The sequence below is a fragment of the Chrysochloris asiatica genome, unplaced genomic scaffold (assembly GCF_000296735.1).
Source record: "Chrysochloris asiatica unplaced genomic scaffold, ChrAsi1.0 scaffold00212, whole genome shotgun sequence".
In the NCBI taxonomy this organism is placed as follows: domain Eukaryota; kingdom Metazoa; phylum Chordata; class Mammalia; order Afrosoricida; family Chrysochloridae; genus Chrysochloris; species Chrysochloris asiatica.
Window position 1 is genome coordinate 1,847,714 of NW_006408730.1, and position 22,930 is coordinate 1,870,643.

Consider the following 22,930-nt stretch of genomic DNA (forward strand, 5'->3'; position numbering starts at 1 on the left):
ATATTCTATCTAAGTGCTTTACAGATTTCATTTTACAGAAAGCAGTATTTGTTTTGTAAGGGAGAAAATGAGTTTACTTGAGATCTGACAACCAGACACCACTTTGGAAATAAAATGTTCTAATTTCCAACATTCTAAGGAGCCCTAAGGGAGCCCTGGTTGTGTAGTGAATTACAAACTGGGCTGCTAACAGCAAGTTCGGTGGTTTGAATCTACCAGTCACTAAATTGGAGAAAGATGAGGCTTTCTGCTCCCATAAAGATTTACAACCTCGGAAACCTTATATTGGGTTGAAACTAACTTGAAGGCGCACAACCACAATCAACCAAGGATCCCTAGGAGTCCTGGTGTGATGCTATAGGATAAGCACTGGACTGCTAACCACAAGGTTGGTAGTTCAAAACAACCAGCTACTACTTGGAAACCCTATACAGGGTCAGTTGTTATGAGTTGGAACTGACTCGACAACATTTAACAGCAACAACAACAAGGAGCCATAGGCGATCCGGTGTGGTGCCATAGAATAAGCACTTGCTAACTGCAAGGTCAGCAGTTCAAACCCACCAGCCACTCCTCAGAAACCCTATACAAGATTACTATAAATTGGGACCAACTCAACAGTACTTAATGGAAACAACAAGATGAGCCCTGAGGTTACCCAATGGTGCTATAGGATGAGCACTGGACTGCTAACTGCAAGGTTAGCAGTTCAAAACCACCAGCTGCTCCTTGGGAGAAAAATGAGACTTTCTGCTCCCATAAAGATTTACAGCCTCAGAAACCCTATACAGGGTCACTATGCATTGGACTCGACTCAGTGGCAGTGGGTTTAGTTTGAGGTGAAGTGGTTAAGCATTCAGCTGCTAGTTGAAAGGAGGCAGTTCTAACCAACCAGCCACTCCATGGAGTGAAAGATGTGGCAATCTGCTTCCATAAAGGTTGTTGTTGTTAGGTGCTATCAAGCTGGTTCTGACTCACAGAGATACAACAGAACAAAGCCCTGCCTGGTTCTCCATCCTCACTGTTGTAGCTACTCATGTCAATCCATCTCATTAAGGTTCTTCCCTTTATTTCACTGACCCTGTTTACCAAGCATGGTGACATTTGTCAGGGACTGGTCCCTCCTGATAACATGTCCAAAGTTACATGTGACAATCTCAACACCCTCACTTCTAAGGAACATTCTTCTTCCAATACAGATTTGTTCATTCTTCTGACAGTCCATGGTAAATGTAAGAGTCTTCCCAAACACCATAATCCACACACATCAATTCTTTGGTTTTCCTTTTTTATTGTCCATTTTAACACTGTAAAAAGATATGCAGAAAATTTGCTCAATGCACTATATAATTTGATCCCTTGACAGTTGCTTCCATGGGTCAATTAGTTATGGATTCAAGTAAAATAAAATCTTGGGCAATTTCAATCATTTCTTTGTTTAATGTGATATTGTTTATTGGTCCACATGTGAGGAATTTTTATTGCTTTATGTTGTGGTAGAACCCTTATTGAAGGCTATAGTCTTTGATTGTTATCAGTAAGTGCTTCAAGTCCTGTTTGTTGTGTTGTCTGTATATTGCAGGTTGTTAATGAATCTTCCTCCAATTCCTCATATAGTCCAGTTTCTTGAATTATTTGCTAAGTGTGTAGATTAAGTAAGTGTACTAGAACCCTGATGCATACTTTTCTTGATTTTGAACTATATAGTATCCCCTCATTCTATTGGAACAACTGCCTCTTGGTCTATGTACAGACTACTTATGAGGACAAATAAGTGCTCTGGAATTTCTTCTCAATGTTTTCCTTAACTTGTTATAATGACATGAATTATAACATAAATGCTTTCAAATAGTCAATAAAACACAGGTAAATATTGTTCAGTTTATGCAATAGTTGTATTCTTGTTTTTCATAATGTTAGGAATTTTTTTTTCAGCAACTCTTTTCTCTCTGCTTTTTTTTTTGTCTTTTCCTGTTCTGGAATTGCAGTCACCCATGTTATTCCTCTTCATGGAAATCTTCACATAAATCTCAGGCTTTCTTCCAATTTGTTTTCATTGTGTTATAAGATTGTTCTTCTAGCTTACAAAGTGTTGAGAGATTTATCTTAAAGGTCACTGATTCAGGCTTCCATTTATTCAGATCTACTCCTTTGCCCTTTCAATGTATTTTTCATTTCTGAGAACTTAGTATTAATCTTCTAGATGTCTATTTGCAGATTTTATATTGTTTCAAATTTTTATTTTGTCTGTTTGTTCTTGTAGTGCTTTCCTAAATTCTTCTAAATGTTTTCTAATTTCTATTTGCTTTTCTCAAGGATTTCTGTCAATCCATTGAAGGTACCTAAGTATCATTCTTTTGAATTCCTTCTCTGGGAGTTCCATTACTGTTTTTCTCCTCAGAAACATTTTCTGTTTCTCTGTCTTGGTCATTTATTTGAGTCACTCTTTCTTGTTTCTTCGTGTGAGCTAAAATCTTCTGTTTTCTCTGATACACTGAGTTGTCACTGTATTTGTATTTAATTGATGATTGTATATTGGTGTGTTCTTAGGTTCTCACCAACTGTCTCCTGACAGATATGGTTAGAGAATGGAAATGTGTGCACCATTTTCCTTCACCATTTGTTCAGTTCAGTATAAGGTGGGTTTGGCTGATTTTGTCTGATGTCTATCAATCATCAGGTGGTTTAAGAGTTAGTGTTGTCTCTTGTCCAGTGCATGGAGCTGCAGGTATGGTTGCTGTCTCCTGTCACATGGGACAAAGGGGAAAAAAACACACAGGAAAAGAAAATAGAACAAACAACAGTGACAACAGAATATAATATGAAAAATCACAGGAGAAAAGAGAAGCAAAAATGAGGAACAACAAGAACAAAATAATTTAATAACTAAAGAGAGGAAAGAGAGACCAAAAAAATAGAACCATAGAAGAGAAAAATAAGAAAGAAAATAAAAGGAAGAGAGAGAAAAAAGAAAAAAAAAAAAAAAAAAAGGAAGAGAGAGAAAAAAGAAAAAAAAAAAAAAAAAAAACACTTAAAAACAGAGGGGGAAGATAAAAAGACAAAGAGACTAGAGAGTAGTAAAGAAAATCAAGAGGAAAAAAGAAGAAAGAGAAGAGTATGGAAAAGAGAAACAGAAGAAAGAAAAAAACAAAACAAAAGCAGAAATAGGACAAAATCACTAGGAGAGGAAGAAAGAGAAGAAAAAAATACACAAACAAAACCAAGGAAACAATTAAAGGAAAAATAATAAAAAAAATCAGTGCAGTTGTTGGACCCAGGGAGGAGAAAATGCTGAGGGACTCCTGCCAGCCAAGAAACTCATGAGGTGGGTGGAGGAAGAATTGACAGGTGAGTTCCCAGCCCTAAATAGAGTTCCTATAGACCTAGGTGTTGTCTGTGTCCAGGGCACCAAATCCGGAAGTAGTTCAAGGAAGCCCTTTAGGTTGTTAGTTTCAGTGTCTGTCAGAACCAGGGGGCACCTGAGGGAAGGGCGGCTGATTATGAAGGTTCCTGCTAGTCTAATTGAAGCCTGGAGACTCTGTGAGTTCTGTAGATCTGGAGCAGAGCCTACCTGAATCCAGGAGTCAAGGTGAGGCCGCAGGCACCTGTCTCACATTGGCTTAAACTGTGTCGCTCAGAACTCCTGGTGAGCAGGGTCTCTGCCAGGGGTAGATGAGGGTGGGGCTACTCTCTCACTCTGTAATTCAGGAGAATTTGGGGGGCAAGAAGGAATCCCACCTTTTCTTTGCCCTGGTGAACCAGTGCTGTCCAAACTGCTTGCAAAATTTCAAGATGGCTGTGCAAGAATGTCTGGTCAGCAGTATGTTCAATCTACTCCTCTAGTCTTTTCTCTGAAGCTCAGGGTTCCAAAATTTTCCTCTATGCATTTCATTTGCTCTTCATATCTTTGTTGTAGAGAGTCTGTCTGTAAGTGTGTCTGCCAAGACTGCCATCTTGCCAAAAGTCCCTCTTGTCTGTCTTTTTTTTTTTTTCTTTTCATTTTTCATATTTGATATTCTTGATGTCATTCCACAACTCCGGTCTTCAATTATTAGTGCTCAATGCATCAAATCTATTCTTAGTACGGATGCTAAATTCAGGTGGAGCTCTGGTAGCGTAGTGGTTACGAATCGGGCTGCGAACCTTAAGGTCAGCGGTTCGAAACTACCAGCCGCTCTGCGGGAGAAAGATAAGGCTTTCTACTCCCGTAACGATTTACACCCTCGGAAACCCTGTACAGGGTCGCTATGGGTCGGACCCGACTCGACGGCACTTAACAACAACAACAACATTCTCAAGGTCATATTTTGGCTCTTATGGCTTTATTTTAATTTTCTTCAGCTTCAACTTGAACTTGTGTATGGTCTGCTCCATAGTTAGTTCCTTGTTCTTGATACTGAGTAATCTGACTGATGATATTGAGCTTCTCCATTGACTTTTGGTATGGATTGCATCACAATGTAAAGAAAACAAAAATCCTCACCATTGGTCCAATAAACAACATTCTTATCAACGGAGAAAACATTGAAGTTGTCAAGGACTTCATTCTTCTTGAATCAACTATCAACACTCATGGAAGCAGCAGTCAAGAAATCAAATGACGTATTGCAATAGGCAAATCTGCTGCACAAGACCTTTTTAAAGTGTTGAAGAGCAAACATGTCAGCTTGAAGACTAAGGTGCGCCTGACCCAAGCCATGGTATTTTTAATAACCTCATATGCATGCAAAAGCTGGACAGTGAATAAGGAAAACTGTAGAAGAATTGATGCTTTTGAGTTATGGTGTTGGAGGAGAATATTGAAAGTGCCATGAGCTGCAAAAAGAACCAACAGATATGTGTTGGAAGAAATACAGCCAGAGTGCTCCTTGGAGGCCAGGATGGCCAAACTTCATCTCTCATACTTCGGACATATTGTCAGGAGGGACCAGTCACTGGAGAAGGATATCATGTTTGGTAAGGTGGAGGGTCAGAGAAAAAGAGGAAGACCCCAGCGAGATGGCTTGGCAAAATGGCAGCATCAATGGGCTCAAACGTGGCAACAATAGTGAGGTTGGCCCAGGATCGGGCAGTGTTTTGTTCTGCTGTACATAAGGTCACTGGGAGTCAGTACCAACTTGATGGCACCTAACAACAACAATTGATTGATTCCTGTATGTCTATCAAGCAAAGTCCATTTATGTCATTGAAAAAGGGTATTTGTAGTGAATAAGCCATTGGTCTTGCAAAATTCTATCACGCAATTTTCAGTATGATTTTAACCACCAAGACCATGTTTTCCAGCCTATGGCACAGTTGTACTATGTTCTATAGGGTCTGTAGAAGTTGGAAACACCAAGATAGCAATCTATCTGACACTTTGATAGAAATATAAGAGATTATAACAAGGCTATATAGTAAGAAGTCTCTTCTGATTCCAAGTTGCAGTCATGTATAATAACTAACACCCCTGTCCCCTCAGTACTTTCAAGAATTTCCCTTTTGGTCTTTATTTGTCAAAACAAGTTTTCTTTGGGGCCACAATTAAGGCTCCATCAACACAATACCAATTCTCAGTAGATGTTTAATCTAATCTGACTCCACATCTGGTTATCCACAATTGGAAATATTCTCTTCCCCTTTGCCATATGACAAAATTGTTTGCTGAGTATTGTTGTTAAGTGCTGTCGAGTTGGTTCCAACTCATAACGACTCTGTAAAGGGTTTCCAAGGAGCGGCTGGTCCATTTGAACCACTGACCTTGTGGTTCAAACTGACCATGCTGTCTAGTGCTTTATCCTACACTGCTACTAATGGCAACTTTATTTTTATATCTATTAAGCCAATTTCTATTTAAATGCCATACTTTCCTATTCAAATGCATGCACATAGGTGAATAAACAAAATCGATTTGTCCTGATAACTGGATTTTTAATCTCTGAAATGTTTCAAGGACCTTTCCTTCCTGCCTATCTAAGAAGACACTAGATAACCATTTCCCATGCACTCCTCCCTCACCATGGTTGTTGATTCAGTGACCCTATAAAGGGAGTTTGAACTGCCAACATTGCGGTTGAAATCTACTTTGCAGTCCAGTGTTTATCCTACAGTATCCCACCATTAATTCTGCTTAATTTCCAAGTGACTAAGCATAAGAGTGTTATGCTTCTCCCCACTGCACAAAGCCTTTGAAGTTTTCTAAACTTGGATTTCCAATCATATCATTTATCTAAATTTGATGTTTTGAGCTTTTTCCTTAAAATCTTGAGTTTGGTGACAACACTGAACTTCTGGGACCACCATTAGACCTTGGCTTTGGGTGTTTCTGGAGGAGCAGGCCTCAGAGTAAACTAACTCTCTCCTACTTACTGATCTCCCTCTGCCCTCTTCCTATTCAACAAGAGGGGTCCATAGATTTGACTGGTACTAGGTGCCTGGGATGGATGAAGGTCTTTGCCATCTGAAACTTGTAATTGTCTCAGACTAATGATGCCTGTCGTTTAAGCTGGTACTTGTGACTTTTTCACTTTTCTTCCTTCATTGCAGGCCCAGAACTGCCTCACTAAGCTCTACAAGCTAGATAAAATGCAGTTCCGACAAACCATGAGGGATTATGTGAACAAGGACTCACTTAATAATGTAGTGGACTTCTTGCATGCTTTGCTAGGATTTTGTATGGAGCCAGTTACTGACAGTAAGTAAAACCGAACCTGACTTATTGAGAAATAGTTGTCAGATAGAGCAGATAGTATTTTGTAGTCACACTGAATTTTTGTGCATAGAATTTAGCGGGAAATGCCCGTATGAGTGTGGGTGTGCATGTGTAATAGAATATAAGTGAAAAAATCTTTTACATCAGTTTTGATGAAACATTTTTTAAGCTTTCTAAGAACTTACCTCAGAAAGTGGAAATTTGGCAATAGTTGTGGCTTCCTTGCCTGTATCCCCTCTCTTTACTACTCATGAGATGACATTCTGCTATATGACAACTAAGGTAGAAATCAAGGGACTAATGGTGTAGATTCACTAGTTCAGCAAGTGGGAGATTAGGGACTATTATTTGCCAGGCAAAATGACTGGCAACTTTTTCCATAAAATAAAACAATAAATAAAGCAAAAATTCAAATGCCTATGGTGGCTTCATATATAAGCACTAGACCACAAAACAATAGGTATGTGGTTCAATCCTGCCAGCTGCTCCATGGAGAAAGATCAGGCTTTCTGCTCCTGTGAAGATTTAAAGCCTCAGAAACCCTGTAAAAGGTCACTGTGAGTTGGAACTGACTCGACAGCACTCAACAACAACAACGACAAACATAATAATAATACATACAAACATAATAATATATACAAAAAAATAATACATACAAACATAATAATAGACGTGATATGCACGTCTATGTATGTTCTGAAATTTTAAAGACCGGCAGCTGCATCTATAGATAGACCCACAATCTAGTTATATCTTCATGACTTTAATAAAGTTATGAGAATAAAAACCCACATTGCAGTGGGGAGACCAGTGAATGCCAGTTGCATCTATAATAAACTGAATGCTGAACACCTCAAATGCTGCTTGAATGCCAATGCAATCATGAAATGAAAGTGATGCATGAAGCCTGAGTTGAATAAGATAAACAATCTAATTAGAGTACAGACTTTTATTGTTTGTATAATGCATGGTGCATGATAGTGGCTGATTAATTTATAGTGGAAATGTATTTGATAGGTGTAGGAGTCATTTTCTTGTGTTTACCTCAGGTTTTATTGTTTGGCTATCACATGAAAAGAAAACACTGCTCTAGGGAACCCATGAGAGATTCAATTTGTGTTATCAGAGATATTTTAAACCAAGATCACTATAAGTTTAAAAATAATGAATTAAATGAGACACTATAAGAGAAATTCATGATTATAAACTAATGACTTTTTTGTCTTTCTAAGCCATTTCAGATAGAAAAGATAAGCATAGAATAGAGCATATTATTTTTATCATGTAAAATGTAAAAATAATCACCCGTCTCCTGCCCCAGTCAATGAGACATTCATAATAAAGTTCATATAACTTGAATGTACTGAATTCCTCCAGGGAGTCTTGAGACTTGGGTCACAGAAAATAAGACAGGTACACGTTCCATCTGATCAACCTTGGAGTTGCACGTGTCCTTCAACAAAACCCAGAAGTAGCTCACAAGCCACAAGGAAACTTCTAGCAAGGTCCCAGAACCCCTGTTGTATCCATAGATGTGTGGAAAACTGGCATAAAATGCCACAGAGGGTGATGGCACAAGGCCTCAGCACTTCACATCCATGAGAGTTAGAAGAAGGTAGCTTTGTATGCTTTCCCTCTCTGTAAGGGCGTCTCTGAGAGTGCTGGGCAGATCTTGGCAAGAGCCAGTGCCCTTTACCTTCCCAATGCCTATGTAAGTGCCCTGCAGGATTCCATCTTAGACTCTTCCCTCTTGGAATCAAGTTCACCTGGTCAACCCAACCTCATTCTATTCCTGATAAACTGAACTATTCCCACTGAAGAAACTGCATTCCTCTACCATAAATTTTAGTCAATGACAGGCCATTTAGTAAATTATTCTCTTTTTTTTTTCTTTAAGAAATCACCTTAAAAAATGAAACAAAACAAACTCTAGATCTAAAAGTCTTTTTTAAAGTCAACTGTGGATTACCCCTTTCATTGCAAAGATTTATCAGTTGAAACATTCCACAAACGAAATGGAATACGTCATATTAAAGACCCTGAACGAGAACATGGCTCATGTATGCTTAAACCCACCTAGAGATTAGTCAATGTGGGGGGTGTTTTTAATCCTCTGGTTTTTATTTTTCTCTAGCCTTTCGTTAATTCCTGGATGTCAAGTAATTCACTATTCCTTTAAACTGCATAACCAAATGGAAAGACTGTTTTTAATATGTAAATTTGCATTCCAGACAAGGCTGGGTTTGGAAATAACTTCACCACTGTGGACAACAAATCCATAGCCCAAAATGTGGAAGGCATAATCGTCAGTGCCATGTTTAAGTCCCTCATCACACGCTGCGCTTCAACCACACATGAACTGCACAGTCCAGAGAACCTGGTGAGAAGCTCACCTTTTCTTCCCACAGGAGTTCTCAGTCCCCATTGGGAGAAAAGGAAGTGTCATTGGAGACTGAAATACTGCACTTCAAAGTTAAAATATCTATTTTTCCCTATGTCACTAATAACATACAGTGAAGCTTTACCAACACTTTCCTCCTTTTTCACTCATCAAAATTAACTTATTGCTCTTAGTCATCTCTGTGTTTTTGTGATGGCTTGTGGAAAAATTGCCAGGTAATTTGAGCTCTTCATAAAGAAAGTGCTAGAGCTTAATAGGTTTGCTCATAAAATATATTAGAGCATTATACTAAGTGTCATTTAAAACCATGTTTACTTTAAAAATGTAATGCAAATGTATTGCCGAAACTGTTTTTGTTTTCTTTTACTGAGCCCTGTAATCTTCCAGCCAAACTTTATAAAAGCCTGTGTTAATTAAACCACTGAAGCCACAAATAGTGTGGGTGGAAACCAAGCTATAGAAGGTTAGTGATTAATTGCTACCAAGGAGACTGTGGTTGGGAATATTAAAATGTAGATTAAGGCTACCAAATCTGACATGAATAGATGAATTCAGATACCCCTAGTTAGTAAAGGAGTCTTTATATTACCAATTTGTTATATATTATGACTCCGATGCAGAAATCAGACCATTTGTATGTATGCTATGCTAAGCTAAATCAAGGAAACAACTTTCTAATGTATTCTAAACCCTTGAAACCATTCACTTAACTTGATGTAAACAGAGCAAAATCCCAAACAAAACTGCTTGAAGTTTAAGTATAACACGGGAGCCATTTTCTCATGGCAAGTAGTAACCTGACAAGTTGATGATAAAGATATGAGTGTTTATTAATCTCAATTCACAAACTCAGATCTAGAAGAAATCCTGTATTTCTTAATTTTCTTTAAATCATCTTAAATTTGACTTTGAAACCCCTGCCTACCAGAATGACTAGAAATTAAGCCTCAGTCATTCTTGATGTCTCCCTCATCACAAAGTACTGCAAAGATGCCTAAGTCTTACATTTCACCTTAAGTTTAGGGGTACTCCCCAAGTCTCAATCATCTGTCCACACCTGTTATGTCCACAGTGCTTTCTCCTGCATGCTTGGAAATCAGCACCCTCTTGTGGGTCTGGAAACTTGAATCTTTGGGGTCCTGCCCCTTCCTGGATAAGCTACCAAAGAGCAACATGGAGGGCAGAAGGCCCTGCTTGCCACAGAGCCCAAAGGTCATGCTCTCCATGTTATTCGGTGGTCTTTCACTCTTCCTAGGGATCATAACTGTCCCAGTGGTTTTAGGTTTTGAAAACCCAAGCCATCATGGTAAGTGGCTTTCTTTTAGGAGTCTACATTCTGATTTATTGCAAAGCTCTCCTAAGGCAAAGAATGCAGTAACTACTTTTGTAAAGAGTGAAAGAGGAAATATTAGGTAAAAATTCAGTATAAAAAAAAACTGTATATATATTTAAAATATTTATTCACCAATGTATTTGTTTAAATAGCCCTACGTAATCTTAAATCAAGTTCATGTTCAAATGGGCTGCAACGTACATATTATTTGATAAATCCAACCAGCAAAATCTATCATCTTTTGAATGATCAGGCTTTGTTAGAAATGTCTGGAGGACTTAACATATTTTAACTTTGTAATGGAGAAAACTTGGAGAAGCTAAACCGACACTGAAATCTCAGGTCTAAAAACCATTCTGACTCCTTTTCTTTTACAGGCATTTCTTCAGAAGTCAAAAGTAAGAAAGAAAATTAAAGATTGAGAATCCAAAGCTTAGAAATGTAAACTGATGTCTTTCTAATGGCAGTCAACTTTCTGAATGTGAAGCATGGTAACCATCCTTTTAATACTAAGGATGACAGACAAGGTTTTTGGTAATGTTTCTACAGGAATAATATAAAGGCAGTATATCACTGGTTTCATCTGTAGTAAATTGCGCCCTTTTGAAATCCAGTACTTCTTTAAGCCAAAGGAATTGTCTTCATTCTTTATTCCCGTGAAAACAATATGATCACACCACGATCATTCTTTTCTCAAATTTCTTCTTGCCTCCAAACAGGGGCTGTATTGTGACATTCGCCAGCTGGTCCAGTTTATCAAAGAAGCTCATGGGAATGTCTTCAGAAGAGTGGCTCTCAGTGCTTTGCTTGACAGTGCAGAGAAATTAGCACCAGGGAAAAAAGTGGAAGAGAATGAACAGGAATCTAAGCTCGCAGGCAGTAAAAGGTTGGAGACCTAGCTCTCTGAATTTTGTGTTTGCCTTAGACCAGTAGATCATAATTTTCTGTTTACTGTCCTTGTGGTTCTCCACATGCTGTAACTTCAGGGAAGGGATGAAGTGTCATCGTATGGTGGTCAAGCTACCTCTTAGACAAAGAGTGAGTTTGCTCTCAAATGAGTATCATTTCTGTAGAAGCTGGTTGTGCTCTAACTTTCATATATACTTAACTCCATTGCATAGCTCTTAATAATATGGTAAAATGTTGCTTGTGTATTAGGCATTTCTATACAGTCTTTTTTTTTTCCAGATAGGAAAAGCAATTACCAATTCCATATTATATCATTTAGTAAGTGATGTTTTAAATGTGACAAAAGAAAAATTGCAAAGCAGGGCCTTGTTTATCCTTCTAGTAAATCTGAATGGGCTCTATGCATACTATAAGTAAATGTTACTTACAAAGATATAAAGAAACTCCTACATTTAAAATCCCTCTTGCAGGGATTTTAAATGACTATCTTGTAATACATATGACATTGTTTAGCCAAGAGGCTGAAGGGTAGGATATAAATCAAAAGGTAGGGTATAAAATTTCTAAATATAGATTCATGGTGAAATAGAGTTTGTGAGCCAGGAAGGTTGTATAAAGCAGAGTATTTTCCTTCATGAAGTATTAGTTAAGTATTGACAATGGCAGCCAGTCTGTTTGTCCTGTTCTGATGTGATTGGTGGAATGCACTTTTTGATAGGTCAGAGGCAGGAAGTGTTGTGGATAAAGGCCAGGCATCATCCTCTGCACCTGAGGAGTGTCGCAGCAGCTTCATGTCAGGACGCCCCTCCCAGACTCCAGAGCAGTAAGTAGCGTTGATTTTTATCTCCATTCAGTGGGTGGAACACTTCCCACTGGGAGACATTCTATTTTCCAAACTTTGCTTTGCTCCTGTCTTTGACTTTGCATTTCCAATGTCATTATTCTCTCTAAGCCCAAAACAAAAATAACCAACTTTGTTGTTTATATGAAGAGTTTCCCTAACTGCACTTTTCACCGTCATCTCTTCCCCACTTCTGTTTTCATGATCACTCCTGAAAATACATTTTAAAAAAAATAACATCTATATGAGATGGAGGAGTGCTGGTGTGGTACTATGGGATAAACACTGGACTTCTAACCACAAGATCAGCAGTTCAAATTCACCAGCTGCTCCTCAGAAACCCTATACAGGTTGCTATGAGTTGGAACTTAATAATAATAAATATGAGATAGAGTAGAAATGCCATCCACTTTCTTGCTTATAAATCCTTCTAAAAATAAATATTAAATGGCTGTCAATGTGCCTAATGATGCTTTACTTAAAAAAAATCAGAAAAGCTATTTTACTGACCAGTTCTCACTTTAATACTGATCCTATCTCTTTTCACCTTGGCCTTTTCCTGAGATCCATTCCAGTGTTCTCTAATATGAGTTTACATCCACTTTCTGTATTGACAAAAAGAAAAACGTCTGTAATTAGTGCCCTCAGAAAATGTGAGGGTTATTTTAGGCAATAAATATATGGTCAGTTATTTATTTGCAAGTGGTACAATCATTTAAGCATAAACATTATATTAAGTATATAATTTCACTTCTCAAAACCCTTTTCCAGTATTAAATGATTGTCCTTCAACAAAGTCCTAGAAGTAGTCTAGGCATCATGGGTATCTCCTCTCTGTATTCAGGAAAATAAAACCAGAGAAATGCGTAGTCATTCAACAAGACCTCTGTAATTCACAACCAACAAATCCTTCTAAAGAACAAAAGCACACAGTTCTTGTAGGACTTCAAAATCTTAGTGATTGCTTCTAACTGGTGGAGAATATCAAGGGGAAAGTAAATCAAATCCACGAGGTCAAGGACTCTGCAGTTTTTATTTACCATTATAACTCCAATAAGGAGCCCTTGTGGAACTGTAAGATAAGCACTGGGCTGCTAGCATCAAGGTCAGAAGTTCAAACCCACCAGCCTGCTCCAAGAAAGAAAGATGTGGCTTTCCATTTCCATAAAGATTTAGAGCCTCAGAAATCCTCTACGGAGTCAATATGAGTCAAAGGTGGCTCAATGACACAGGGTAGGGAATAGACACAGGATAGTTTGGGTGCTAGGGAGAGGGGCAATACACAAGAAGGGTGAGGGGTATGGAAGAACAAGGTGAATGGGAAAACAATTCGGTAGGTTTGCATGGGCTAATTGGGACAGAGGTAAAAAATGATATATGCATAACCTTGGAACAACAGGGCTCTGGGATACAGGGATTGAGACATGGTTGGAATGGGCAAAAGGGGGGAAATAATGTTAAGATGCTTGGTTATCTTTGGAATCTTGGTTTCCCTGGCATACCATAATAAAATAGACACTTGAAGGGGAGAGAAAGGAATAGCCAGAAATATCACCGTAGAAAGCTTATAAGTCTGTCTTCTGCCTATAACTGATTGGAATACTTAAAATGGGGCTACAAAATGCCCAGTGAAGGAGGCATCCTATGGAGCCTCTGCATTGCATAAGACCATAGGTGGAATCCTGATCTGAATCCAGAATCTTCTGAGGTGGGAAATTTCCACTTGAAAGGACAAGCAGACCAGCCTGGAATGTCTAGAAAAACAGAAGATACTTCTTGAAAGAAAGACCGACAGGAAAAATACAAAACAATAGAGGCAGACCGACTGACTACTCCAAGAACAAGCAAGTTGCTCGCCCAGAAGACATCAAGGCAAGTGGTCAGGTCGCCTCAGGGCAAACCCCCTTCTAAGACTAAGACTCAATGAAAATACACCATGTTGGTCAACCATAAGGGTAAGTGAGGGTAAAACAGCAATGAAGCTGTGAGTTAAGCCTACAACGTTCAATAGACTCCTGTGAACCCGGGTAGAGACCTGGTTGACCAGCAGTGTGGCAAGACCTGGGGACTCTTGGGCCCAAGTCAGTGACATAGCCACAGAGGACTAGAGTGGAGAGAGAAACGTCCAGCTGATAAGAAGAGTGGGCATATGCACAAGAACACCCACACTTGCAGATTATATCCACTTTACCTGGCTTCAATGGCTGGATGATCAGAACTCGACTAGAAGAAGAAAGAAGAGGAAAAAAAAGAGTAATCTGATACAATTTGATGAGCTTGACCTACACCTATGGATGCAGTAGCTCAAAAGAGGGAAAAAATCTTTACAGCAAAGATCATTCCCACCCTCTTCATACACAGAGTAGACAGGGATGGGCAACTTGGACATTGGCTACCCAAAATGGGGGGTGGGGGGAGGGAGCTACAAAGGCAAGAAGTGACTGACTTACAAGCTTTCAAGAGGGAACCTAGATCCAGAGGGTGTGAAGGAAGGTAGAATGTCCACTGAGTAGTATTCAATCTGTCTAGGTGGGGCTGATGAAATGAAATGCGGATGGGTCTCTTATTATCAGGACTGCTTGTGAGGGTTGGAAATGTAAAGGTAGACATTTTGTAGCAACGAGGGGAGTGATTGACTGCAGTCTAGGACCAGAGGTCTCTGGGATCATCAAGGGAGAAGAGTGGAGTGCGGGACCCTACCCAGAGAAACAGTGAGACCAGAGATGGAAGAAGAGATGATGATGTGGGCAGATGGAGTGGCTGGGCACTCTAGACCCAGAGAGGGAGAGGGGCTGTGTGTTGATGACCAGGAGGAGGGGGGCAGGCTTGCAGTGTATATCCTTTGGTTGGTTGATGATGCATGGAGGGGACTGTAACCATGGCAATGAAACGATATATGATAGGATGAATGTAAAGCTAATGTTCTCCCATGTAAATTATTTATAACTCACAATAAAACATTAAAAAAAAAAAAAGTGGCTCAATGACAGTGGGTTTGGGTGCTTTCTAACTCCAAAGAGGGAATATTGATAATCAATGTTAAAATTGTTGCTTTCCATGTAAGGTTCAATTCCCAGCCAATGTACCTCATGCTAAGTCACCACCATCTGTCAGTGGGAATTTGCATTTGCATATTGTTAATGATGTCAAACAGATTTCAGTGAGGATTTTGGAGTGAAATGGATTGGGAAGAAAGACATGTTAATCTATTTTCAAAAATTAGCCAGTGAGAATGCTATGGATCACAAGGTTTCCACCCGCCACTAACTATGTGGATAGTGCAGAACTAGGTAACATGGGGTCGCCATGAGTCAGTAACTGACTGTAAGGCAGCCTGCAACAACATCAATTCAATACCTAGATGAGGCATGGTCTATACTATGAACTTAATATTTATTTCACAAATGAATGAATGAATGAGTAAATGAAATGATGGAGTTAATCAGGTTATCATTAAGTCTATAATATTTGTTGTCTTTATTTTCTTTATCAAAATTAAAATTTTGTTTTTCCTTTTAGGAATCTTGAAAACACATAGTAAAAATTCAAATATATCGTCTAGAGAAAAATAAAATAATGTGAAAGGCAAGTTCTGTAGCTGGATGTCGGCAAGACTGCTTAAAGCGTTTTACACCCAGAAAAATCTATCCAAAAAAGAAAGAATTATTTTTCCTCAAAACTAATACCAGCAACTTTTTAACTAACCTGAAAAATAAGAAATATCTAATGGAAAGCCAGATGTAAAAAATAAGATCACTTATGTTTGTAGATAAAGTTTTTTAGATTCTGTAATAATTCTCTTTGTTCAGTGTTCCATGAACACTGGGTGATTTCTCAGAATTTAGGGCATGTCTGGTGTTTTTCCTTGAGTGAAGATGCATGTTATAATATGCCTCTGCGTAAGTATTTCCACCTGGAGGGATGTGCTAGAATGTCAAATATGGATCTATTGCCTGATCTAAGGGAGCCCAGGAGGTGGGCCTGCCAAATGTCCTTGGTTCAGCACTGGAGAGAGCTGGATGTTTATTTTGATTGTTAGATCCTGGCCTCCACTCTAGCTGCTCTTTGTTTCCTCCTCTACCCTTCTCTTTCTGTCATTTTTCTCTAGAGAGAAGCTACATTAACTGAGTACTATCAAAAACAGTGCTCTGTGCTCATTTCTCTGAAATTCATTATTGATACACATCCATTGGCTAAAGCTGATAAAGCATTTTACTGAGAAAAGCTGATAAATGATAGTTTCCCTAGATGTTTTTCTATTCAAAGAATGTAGTCATCCCCTCGTCTTGTATCACACATTCCCAAAGGTGAGAAATGACTCATACTTTGTGATCATTTGAGGGTAAGTAGCTGAGAAATCAAATTCTAGAAAGCCAATTTAAATTGATACTATATTTGATAAATAGGATTCCTGGTATGGAATAAGAATTTAAGGGATATTTAGTAAGCAAGTGAGATTTTGAGAGATAAAAGGTAAATTCTCTAGAAAGTGGATGATTTGCACAGTACTGTAGCATTTGGAATCGACTCCAGATTCATTCCCAAAGCTTAAAAGCAAATCATTACCTACAATTCCATAAGTATATGTTATCATGTGCTACTAGAGTATTTTCTGTATCCCTTTTTTTCTAAATCACTAAGTTGCTTACAATGACAAATGTAGAAAGCACAGTAAAGTATAAAGGAAAATAATTTTAAAATCTGAATACCACCAACTAGAGGCAATCACTGTGTTTAGTATGTTATGTTGGCTGCATTATTGAGAATATACACACACAAACCCTCACTTACACATTTACATGTGTACTTTCAAAAAAATGAATCTTGTCACCCTGTTTAAATCATTGCATCCTTTTCTTTTAACTTTGCGACATATCATGAAAATGGCCTGTATCAATTATTTCCTAAAATACAACTCTAATTACTATTATGGTAGCATATGGTATCATAAATAAGCTCCATGATTTTTATTCAACTGGTTCTCTAAAGTTGAACATTTGGATTGTTTCCAGTATTTCAGTTGACCAGTCATTTCTCATGAGTATTTGAACTTTTTTGTATCTACATCTTAATATTTTTATCCTATTATTTTCTTAAGATAATTTCCTAGAAGTTGAATTTCTCTGTCAATTGTACAGATTAAAAAAAAAAAAGTGTTAGATGATATATAAATAAATTACCTCTAGAAAAGTTGAATCTTTCGTTCATATCACCGGCAGTAGAAGAGTAGCCATTGCTTTCGTATTTCCTATTCGTAGTGGTTACAAATCGGGCTGCTAACCTCAAGGTTGGCAGTTCGAAACTACCAGCTGTTCCGTGGGAGAAAGATGAGGCTTTCTGCTCCCGTAAAGATTTACAGTCTCGGAAACCCTGTACAGGGTCACCATGAGTCGGAACCGACTCTACAGTACTTAACAACAAAAACAACACAACAATCTCTGATAGGAGTTCTAGCGTGGTGCTGTTGGATAAGTACTGGACTGCTAACCGTAAAGTCAGTGGTTCAAACACACCAGCCTCTCTTTGGAAACCCTGTACAGGAGTATTATGAGTCAGAACTGGTACTTAACAACAACACCACTCTCTGTTATGATAAGAACTGAACTGTACCTTTTTTTGATTCCTAGTGAGATTAAATATGCATACTATTGGCTACTTGTATTTTTCCTTTTATCCAATGTCTCAGTTAAAAATTCCTTTGACCGTATTTTTTTTTTTATTCTATTGAGTCAGGCTGTTTTTTTTTTAAACTCTATTTAAATTTCTTCAACATAGTGACTGTGGGATGGTGCATTCCCTGAGTATGGTGATCACACTTCATATATTCATTATTCAACTATGTCACATGAGTCGATTTAGTCTTATACTGTGCTGGGTAGGGAATGGGGAGTGAGGTACAATACATGAGCTTAAAAACTGTTAAATATTTACTGGCACTTTAAGTGCTTCTACTATTATGACTTATTCACATATTCCTGAAAAAATATTTTATCACTTTATTAAGGTTTGAAAACCCCTGATCACCTAAATTTGACAGCTAAGACGACTGTTTTCAAAAGAACTTAAAGAATCAGCCTTGGCTCCCTTCTTCCACACCCACACCTTATTCTTCCCCAAAACCAATCCATCAAAGATGATTCTGCATGATTTGCCTAAATATCATTGGCTTGATATTAAAAGAAATCTAAGAGAATTTTAGCATAAGTTGTCAGATGTGTAACCTGATCGTCTGCTTGCTTATAGTGATGAACAAATGCAAGGGGGTAACTTGGGGCGAAAAGATTTCTGGCGCAAGATGTTCAAATCCCAGAGTGCAGCAAGTGATACCAGCAGCCAGTCTGAGCCGGATACTTCGGAATGTACCACCGCTCACTCAGGGACCACCTCTGACCGGCGTGCCCGCTCACGGTCTCGTAGAATTTCCCTCCGGAAGAAGCTTAAACTGCCCATAGGTAAAAGTATGTCTGTGTTTATTTATGGATATCTTATTCATGCGACATCCTTAAATCAACTCACTATCAAAACAAAGCAGTGTGTGCTAGAGGAGAGAAAGAGGAAGCCTTCAAGTCCCAAGGACCAGGCTGATTCATTCATTCACTCCTTTTTTTTAGCTGATATTTATTGAACTGCTATATGAGACTCTCCTTGTACTAACACTATTATAGGCCTTAGAGATTAAATGGTGAGCAAAACTACATGACATCCTACTTCACTGAACTTTCACTCTAGTTTGATGGCAGTCACTAAGACAGATAATCATACAACTAAGATAGTTGCATGGGAGTGTTGTGGCCCTATAAGATAAGCACTGGACTGCTAACCTCAAGGTCAGTGGTTCAAGTTTACCAACTGCTCCTCGGGAGAAAGATGAGGCTTTCTGCTCCCACGAAGACTATACAGGGTCACTATGAGTTGGTATTGACTCCACAGCACCTAACAACAACAAGTGTGATTGCAGCCTATGAATTTTATGAAGGAGGTTTTTAAAGCTTGGTGTTATTAAAGCATGCAATGATGAGACCTGATGTAGTTGGGGAAAAGGTGCCAGGCCTCAGCTCTTCCTGAAGACAGTGGCATTCAGTAAGAGGAGAATTGGGGAAAGGAGGGAAAAGACAACACTCCAGATAATAGCAATAAAATGTGCAAAGGTATTACAGGATAGAAGCACTGAAACAAGGAGAACAGTAGCTGCATAACGTTGGTACAGTAATAGGTGCCAGACCATACTTGGTCTTGGGGGTCGGATCCAGTACCTCACTCTTCATCCTAGAACTCTAGATAGCCCGCATGGGATATTGTACAGGAAGTAGCATGATCAGGCAAACTTTTTGTAAAGGATCCCTGCATGAAAGGCATTTTGGAGGTGGCATGAGTAGACAAAGAAGACCATATAAAAATTCCCCTAGTAGACCAGATAAAAATAATGGTAGTTTAGGCTAGTAGTGATGATGTAGAGAGAAACTGACAAACTTAAGACATATTTATGAGGCAAAAGCAAGAGCAGTTAATGGGAGATATGAAAGTGGTCTAGGATATCTAGGTGGATTCTGGTTTACTCACTGACAACTCATGTAATTTTATTGTCCACTTCTCAACATTTTGATTGAAAGCATGCACACTGTAAGCAATTTGTTTTCATTTCTGATTTTATCAAGCCATGTAACTTCATTGCTTGTTGGACACATGCTGGCATTTCTGCTTTAATCCATTTGGTAAAAATTCTATAATGGTCTAATTTAAAAAAAAATTCTTAAATAGGAAACTGGCTGAAAAGATCCTCCCTCTCGGGCTTGACAGATGGTGTGGAGGACCTCCTAGACATCAGCTCTGTAGACCGCCTGTCTATCATCAGGCAAAGTTCCAAGGTAAGCTGGACATTACTTATGTAAGGGAATGTTTGAGTCACTGAGAGAGAAAGTCTGGGCTGAGAATGCCAAACATCTGAAGAGTACAAAAAAAAGAGAGCTGAAGAAATTCTCAAGTTTCAAGGATATCCTAAAAGAACATCCTGGTGTGACAATATAGGATAAACATGGAACTGCTAACCATAGAGTTGGTGGTTCTGACCCACTAGCTGCTGCTTAGAAACACTGTACAGTGCTGCTATGAGTTGGAGCTGACTGACAGCACTTAACAACAACAACAACAAAAGAGCAATAAAAATTTAAATATTTAAGCAGTAGACTACAATAGACTTTGATGTTAAGAATGAAAGAAAAAGGAAAAATGTGGCCAAAATAATGCAGACCTGATGTGACACCGTGGGCCAATGCACCAGACTGCAAAGGCATTTGAACTGCAAGGCTGGAAGTTCAAGCTCACCAGCTGCTCTTTGGAAACCCTATACAGGGTTGCTATTGGTTGGAACCCACTCGACAGCACTTAACAACAACAACAACAACAACGGATGTATACAGGCATTACTTTTCAGCTACTCTTAACTTTTAACACATATGTGAAAAATCAAAGTGTTGACATGGTGTTTTTCTCTCTGAAGGCTCTATCTAGCAAAGGAATCCTTTTTTTGCTTCTTGGACCTTCTGCTAGTCCCAGGTATCCCTTCCTTGACTTGTGGTAGCGTAACTCCCATCTCTGACTCACCTTCGCATGGTCGTCTTCCATCTGCATCTGTCCCTTCTACGCTTTTTTTCTGTCTCTTCTTCTCTCTTCTTGAGGACACCAGTATTACAGGATTAGGATACATCCTATCCCAGCATTACCACATATTAATTTAACTGCTTATATTTCCAAATAAGGTTATATTCTTAGGTTTTTGAATTAGTATTTCAGTATATGTCTGGGGTAGGGACATAGTTTAACAGTTATCTACACTTTGTTCTGATTTTCAATTGTGGTATTATTTGTTTAACAAAAAAAAGAATATGATTTAAATCATAGTTTTAAGTTTGAAGTTCATTAAAATGAAACTTTAGGAGTACTTCAATTGTCCAGAAAATTATTTTTTGTGTGCCCATTTACTTGGTATTCAATCTATAGCCTAGCTATTAGTCTATAAACCCAGCTATTAAAAAAAAACTCACAAACCAAAGCAACAGTTGCCATCAAGTTACATCTAACCCCAGCCATGTTATTGTTGTTAATGCCATTGAGTCACTTCCAACTCATAGTACCCTGTATATGATAGAATGAGACATGGCCTGATCTGAGCCATCCTCACAATGTCATGTTCAAGTCCATTGTTGTTGCCACAGTGTTAATCCATCTCATTAGGAGTCTTCTTTTTTACTGACCCTCCACTTTACCAAAGGAGCTCTGGTAGCATAGTGGTTACGAATCGGGGTGCTAAAAAGGATCGCAGTTCAAAACTACCAGTTGTTCGGCAGGAGAAAGATGAGACTTTCTGCTGCTGTAAAGATTTGCAGCCTCAGAAACCCTGTGCAGGGTCACTATGAGTCGGAATGGACTCCACGGTACTTGACAACAACCACTTTACCAAGCATGATGTCTTTCTCCAGGGACTGGTCTTTCCTGACAACTGTCCAAGAGACAAAATCTTACCACCATTGCTTTCTAGGAGCACTTCTTCCAAAACCAGTTTGTTTGTTCTTCTGGCATTCCAAGATACTTTCATTATTCTCTGCCAACACCATAATTTCAGTTGTATCGATTCTTCTATGGTCTTCCTTATACATTGACCAGCTTTGACATGCATATAAATTGATTGGAAATACGGCTTGTGTCAGGCTCACCTTAGTCCTCAAATTGACACCTTTACTCTTGAACACTTTAAAGATAACACTTTAAAGCAGATTTGCTTCATGCAAAACATCATTTAAAATCTTGACTGCTGCTTCCATGCATGTTGATAATGTTGTTGTTGTTAGGTGCCATCGAGTCAGTGTGGACTCATAGTGACCTTATGCACAGCAGAACGAAACACTGCCTGGTCCTGGGCCAATCTCACTACTGTTGCCATGCTTGAGTCCATCTATGCTGCCACTTGACTATCCATCTCGTTGGGGGTCTTCCTCTTTTTCTCTGACCCACCACCTTGCCAAACATGATATCCTTCTCCAGTGACTGGTCCCTCCTGACAATATGTCTGAGGTATGAGAGACGAAGTTTGGTCATCTTGGCCTCCAAGGAGCACTCTGGCTGCACTTCTTCCAAAACAGATCTATTGGTTCTTTTGGCAGCCCATGGCACTTTCAGTATTCTCTTCCAACACCATAACTCAAAAGCATCAATTCTTCTAAGGTCTTCCTTATTCATTGTCTAGCTTTCACATGCATATGAGGTTATTGAAAACACATTGGCTTGGTCAGGCACACCTTAGTCCTCAAGCTGACATCCTTGCTCTTCAACACTTGAAAAATCTGTCTTGTGCAGCAGATTTGCCTAATTCAATACATTGTTTGATTTCTTGACTGCTGCTTCCATGAGTGTTGATAGTTGATCCAAGAAGAATGAAGTCCTTGACAACTTCAATCTTTTCTACATTGATAAGAATGTTGCTTATTGGTCCAGTGATAAGGATTTGTGTTTTGTTTACATTGAGATGCAATCCATACTGAACGTTATGCTCTTTGATCTTCATCAGTAAATGTTTTCAGTCCTCTACTCTTTGGCAGCATAGTGGTTACGAATTGGGCTGCGAACCGTAAGGTCAGCAGTTCGAAACTACCAGCTGTTCCGCCGGAGAAAGATGAGGCTTTCTGCTCCCGTAAAGATTTACAGCCTCGGAAACCCTGTACAGGGTCACTATGAGTTGGAACCGATTCCAGGACACATAAC

General features: G+C 38.8%; 1 protein-coding gene across 2 annotated transcripts in view; it reads left to right on the forward strand.

The window, feature by feature from the left end:
• UNC80 (unc-80 homolog (C. elegans)) overlaps positions 1–22,930 on the forward strand; it is a 306,407-nt gene that overhangs the window by 82,429 nt on the left and 201,048 nt on the right. For both annotated transcript variants that reach the window (XM_006872739.1, XM_006872738.1), the window contains exons 15-20: positions 6,526–6,673; positions 8,923–9,071; positions 11,145–11,311; positions 12,053–12,157; positions 18,419–18,633; positions 19,934–20,040. In XM_006872739.1, coding sequence (XP_006872801.1) covers positions 6,526–6,673; positions 8,923–9,071; positions 11,145–11,311; positions 12,053–12,157; positions 18,419–18,633; positions 19,934–20,040 — 891 coding nt within the window. The remainder of the gene's footprint in view (positions 1–6,525; positions 6,674–8,922; positions 9,072–11,144; positions 11,312–12,052; positions 12,158–18,418; positions 18,634–19,933; positions 20,041–22,930) is intronic.